Source organism: Misgurnus anguillicaudatus, chromosome 12 (genome assembly GCF_027580225.2).
Source record: "Misgurnus anguillicaudatus chromosome 12, ASM2758022v2, whole genome shotgun sequence".
Lineage (NCBI taxonomy): Eukaryota > Metazoa > Chordata > Actinopteri > Cypriniformes > Cobitidae > Misgurnus > Misgurnus anguillicaudatus.
In genome coordinates this window covers 5,084,429-5,089,951 of record NC_073348.2, presented here as the reverse complement: position 1 = coordinate 5,089,951, position 5,523 = coordinate 5,084,429, and the positions used below count along the sequence as shown (strand labels likewise).

The following is a 5,523-nucleotide window of genomic DNA, read 5'->3' as shown; positions in this document are numbered from 1 at the left end:
CCGTCTTCAGTTCCTCCCTCGACTGCAAGCGGCAAACCTCGCCGATCGGTCTGCGCAGCGCTGGATGATCTCGAACACACCTAGTGTTTGAACTTTGTTGTCTGCTAATGCAGGAGCTTGATCTTCATCCTCCAGATGATGCAGAGGAGGGCAGAAACTTGTACCTTAGACAGGAGATAAGAAATTTATTGTAATGGTGAATTTAATGTTTTGATTTCAGTTGGATTTTAAGCTTCTGTGTCATTGTTTTATTATAGTCTACCACGGTATCAAATTATATTAAGTTGGTTTAATATTTTAGGATTACTTTACTACAGCCATTCCTCCTTAACATACATATAACAGTATGGATACAGTTCCTTGTGTAGTTGTGTTATTTGTTCTTTTATTTTATTACACGGCTCTCTGGAATGCTTGATTCTGATTGGTCAGTTGAGACATTTGCAGGTTCGTTCTTTTCAAATAATAACCGCTCCAAAATAATAACGCATAGCCGGACTACTTGCACGAGTAAAATCACTCCGCGCCAATAAAGATCAATAAAGATTACTGTCTGTTTGGCGCCATCTTGTGACAAACACTCGACAACCACGACAAGACACAGACAGCTTACTGAGACTGAACTTGACAAAATAGAACATGACAGCTACGAAGCCAACACACACAAAAATACAGAATGGGGATTAAAACTTCTCAAAGACTGGCTAAAAGAGAAAAAATGGAGACAGACAAGTATGAAGCAGCGGACCTTAATAAGGTATTACGATCATTTTATGCATCTGTGCAAAGTTTCGCGGAAGGATAAAAATGTTAATTTAAAACAAATATGCCAATAAAATGTTTAAAATTCATATTCATGTCCAGTTTTTTTCTTATGTAGCAAGTAGCCGTGTAATAAGCGGGATAATGTAGAGGCAGCCGGTAGTTATTGGGAAAATAAGCCCCTTCAGTGTGATACAAGACCCTCCGCTTCGCGTCAGGTCCTGATCACACTGTCGGGGCTTATTTCCCAATAACTACCGGCTGCCTCTACATTATCCCTTACTTATTAAACACACATGTTAAGGGGTAGATGATTTTGAATAAAAACAAAGACTTTTTTCAGGCTTCTTGCAAACTAAACAGCAAATGGATTTTGAAACCCCCAAAATGATAAAACATTTTCTGTAAATGTGAGTCTAACTTGCAGTTACTGTAAATAAACAGTTCACTTTTAACAGAAAGTAAATGACTTGACAGCTGGATCTTCATTGTATGACACTACAGTTGCTGTTCAGGAAACATCAACTGTTGGAAATGTTACATATACTGCTTTTCCAAGAAAAGAAAACAATTGTGAAAGCTGCAATCTGACTGCAATTTTTGTCAGCTGTTTTAAATAGAAACAGACTGTGATAACAGTAAAGAACAGCAAAATAACTTTTGAGGCTTCTTGCAAGCTACTGCAAGTGGATCGTGGACCAAAAAATAAACAAAACCACTACAACTTTCTTTAAATTTGCATCCAACATGCCCTGTTACCATAAATGTAAAATTAAATTTTAATAAAATTTTTATCATCTTTGTTATATGACACTAAAGTTACTGTTTAGCAAACATCAACTGTTGCTTTTCCAGGAAAATAAAACAATTGTAAATGCAGCATTGTGACTGCAATTTTTGTTAAATATTTGAAGGGAAACAGAATTTATGCATTTTATCTTTGTCAAGTGATCGAATGAACAGCTTAAGAAACTGCATTGTTTTGGTATGAGAAGGTTCCTTCTCACTGGCTTTAAGCAACGCAATAATGCCTTTCGCTGTTGGAATTTTGGCTTCATAAAGGGCTGAAACCGCAGACACAGTTGGAAGTAAACTTTTTTAAGTGCACTGAGCACTACCAGCCATCATTTTAAGAGCATACATAGGCTCTTGAATAAGTTGTTTGTGTGCTGTCTGTATAATCATATCCTTTATGGCATCTTCATCAGGTACAGTGTGACCACCCATTCTGGACAGCATGTCGAGTAGGTCATCTCTGTCATACTCTCTTCCTTCCAGCACAGAGGTAATGATGTCTTTGTCAAATGGAGTTACAAACCTTGTACAAAACAGAATGTATTTAACAGATCAATTACAGTGCATAGTGGGAAATATTGTTCATTCTATTTAACATATAATTTAGCAACACCATTCTATGTGTTTGACTGGTAACAAAACAACATACCTTGAAAAAGATTCAATCAGCATGTCAGATGTCACTTCTTTTTCCCATGAAGAAGACATACTGCAAAGGCTAATGACAGCTTCACTGGAAAAAAAACATGAGACTGATATCCTTTTAGTAGAATTCTACCTACTGCCTCCCATTCGTCTTTTCCATATTCAGGTTGAAGTGCTGGAACATACTCAATTTCCCCATCTGCACAATTCGGAAAAAAAGCTTCCCAAAAGCCTGAAAACGCATCCCTGGCGACACCTGATGCATCAACACCACATTCATCAACAAAGATAAATGACAGTTTGGCCTCCACAACACTGGCATCTTTGAACTGTTCCACCATAATATGCAAGATGTTGACATGATGTACTCTCAGGACCTTTGAGGTGGAATTTTCTTCATGTGTTACCAAAGGTGCTACCTCACTTGACTGGGATGGTATCTCTTCTTGAGATGCATCTATGGGAAGAGTTTCATCAGATCTGTTCTCAGGACCCTCCACTGGACCAAACTGTACGTCATCGTCAGAGGACAGGCTGGTTGCACCTGTTATGTAGCAGTCGTAATCTTGTTCTGATGGTGTGTCTGAACAATGAGGATCCTCAGAAGAATCTGAAGATTCTTCGATATCAACTGTTGCTAAATAGAACCTCAGTGTTCCAAGTTTAGCTGTTTCATACAGTGCTCCAACTGTGATATCATGGGGCATTTCACACTGTTGAAAAACAAATATCTTAAAAGTGAAACTGACTTCAGAACCTTTCTTTGACTGACCCTTAGGGAAAAAAAGCTCCTTTCCCATCTTGATGAGGTCATCATAACCAGCAGTTTTTGGAACAATCAGCTTTCTTGTCCCACCACCACATTTGGTTCGAACTTGCTTTCCATTGTGTAGCCATCCAAATTCAATCGGTCTTGTGCCTCTACAAGCATTTTTATTTCCAATCAACAACTTTCCTCTGCTCCCACTTTCCTCCGCTTCACCTATGTCTTCTGAAAAGTTTGAGCTGTTTCCAAGTTTCATCTTCTTCCGAACTTTATCTAGGAGATTTAGTTTTCTAGATTGTTTTATGTTGTTGTTGTCACAGTAATTCCTTAATGCAACCCTATCACCAAGAGCTGGCAGGAAACTCTCCAATGTCTTTTCATCCATTGTTTTTACTGTTGACTGGTCAATCTACAAACATAATAATAATACACACATGTTAAGGGGTGCATAAAGGCTGCAGTTTTACTCATCATAAGCAATATTACTGACACTTAGAAACCATGGCCGTATAGCCAAGGTTTGAGAATTAGGGGTAGGGTGTTAAGAATTAATTGCTATCCCATGAAAAAGTGAACTAAATACACTTTACGTACACTTAGTACTTGTATGCACAAATTTGGTAGTTAATGTACCAAAAATGTACAAGAAAAACTTAATTTAAGTGTACTTAACTGTCCCAGGTAAAAAGGAGTACACTTCCATAGTGTACTTAAAGTGCTTTATTTTCACACACTAATTTTGGACTTAATATACAAAAAATTCCTCTTTAGTACTTCTTAAGATTATCCAAGTGTATTTCACTCTGCTATTCACTAAAATGGACTTTTAACATACTATCTCTGTATTAAAAAATGTATTTAGTTAACACTTGTATTAAACTTGAACTCAACTTTCATACAAAGGTTTCAAGTGGTACCTAAATACATTTTTTAATACATTTTTAGCACATTTTAGTTCATATTTATGGTGTCTCAATTTTAGCACAGTGAAGAACACTTAGATTATCATAAGAACAACTAAAGTAGTACTTAAGATTAATTTTTAGTATATTAAGTACAAAATTTGTGAGCAAAAAATAAAGCACTTTAAGTACACTATGGAAGCGTGTACCACTTTTTCACCTGGGCTGGTATTTTGAGACACCATTTATTTCAATGATAGAAATCTATAGTATTACTCTATATTTGTAAGAATTACTGATATTGAATACATTTCTTTAGTATATTTGTAGTACAAAACACTTATTTAATGTAGTTTTAGGACCTAATTCTGTCTTAACTTTTTGCTATTTTACACTTTGAATACACACATTGCCTATGTTTATTTTCATGCAACAATGCTTATTATAGCAATATATTAATTGTTTTAATAAGCAAGGCTGTTCCAGAGGTCAGTCGCCAGACCGATAAACGAGCACAGACCGGTGAAGCACCCAATTCCGTTTCCTTCTGGAACTTCTGTTCCCACTCCAGACGACAACGGTTTCTGCTGACAGCGCATGCGCAGGCACCCACAGCTGGGTGTTTTTTTTTTTTATAATGGCATGGCATATGTACAGAGTTTGTGCAACCTTATACCTCTCACAACAATTAAAAGAATCAAATAAATATTAAGAAAAAACAGCTGGGTGTAGGGAAAGCAAAAAAGGGGAACAGGTGCTGCTCATTAAGTTAACTTCGAGCCAAACTTGTAACCACGGCAAGCGCCTGGGTTTGATAAAACCGTTTATTTGTAGGAAAACTAACTATTTTTCTTAAGAGTCCGCCATTGATGTACCGAATAGGCATACTCACAAAAGAACTTTTACCCTTATTTAATAACATACAACCTAGAACCCCTGCTGAAAAAAAAACCCATCAAACCAGCATGGACCAGCATGGGAATTATGCTGGTCTATGCTGGTTTAGCTGGTGGTCACAGCATACCAGCACCAAAACACAACATATGCTGGTATGACCAGCATGGGATGCTGGTGCTAAGGCTGGTTAAGCTGGTGCTAATGCTGGTTTGTTGCTGGTTTAGCTTTTGCTAATGCTGGTGCTGATGCTGGTTTAGTTGGTGTTCACTAGCAGACCAGCACCAAAACACAACATATGCTGGTCTTGCTGGTGTTCCTTTTTTTCTTTTAGCAGGGACATACAATGACATACTCCTCGATTGCGAAGAAAGTCGTAGAAGTCTTTGTTCGATGCCATGATGACCGCGTGTGATCTGCAATGATCATCCTTGATCCCAGTTCTGGCTAGACGGGATACAGCTACGTTCAAATCTCGCGAGATGTTGGGTTTACAGTTAGGTTTAGCATGATTAGCATAAAAAAGTGGTTCTGTTTATATACATCAACGGCCTAAATCCCGTGAAATGTTGGGTTTAGGGGTTTACGGTTTAGATGAAAATAGCGCGCATCCAGAAAGATTTCACAAGATTTTGGTTGCTTTATCCCTTCTAGCAACGATCCCTCGCCCAGTTGACCTTTGGTGATGTGTTGCGCTCAAATATGCAGGCATGAAAATCCCTCACCTTTCGGCGAAATTCGCCGTTTTGAAGCCAAAAA

General features: G+C 37.8%; 1 protein-coding gene across 1 annotated transcript; it reads right to left on the bottom strand.

The window, feature by feature from the left end:
• Positions 1-1,472: 1,472 nt before the first annotated feature.
• Positions 1,473-3,566, bottom strand: LOC129445972 (uncharacterized). The gene is made up of 2 exons (XM_055206950.2): positions 2,207-3,566; positions 1,473-2,080 (listed from the first exon to the last, which is right to left on the bottom strand). Exon 1 carries the CDS (start codon positions 3,351-3,353, stop codon positions 2,238-2,240), a length of 1,116 nt encoding a protein of 371 aa, XP_055062925.2. The 5' UTR covers positions 3,354-3,566; the 3' UTR covers positions 1,473-2,080; positions 2,207-2,237.
• Between the last annotated feature and the right edge of the window lie 1,957 nt (positions 3,567-5,523).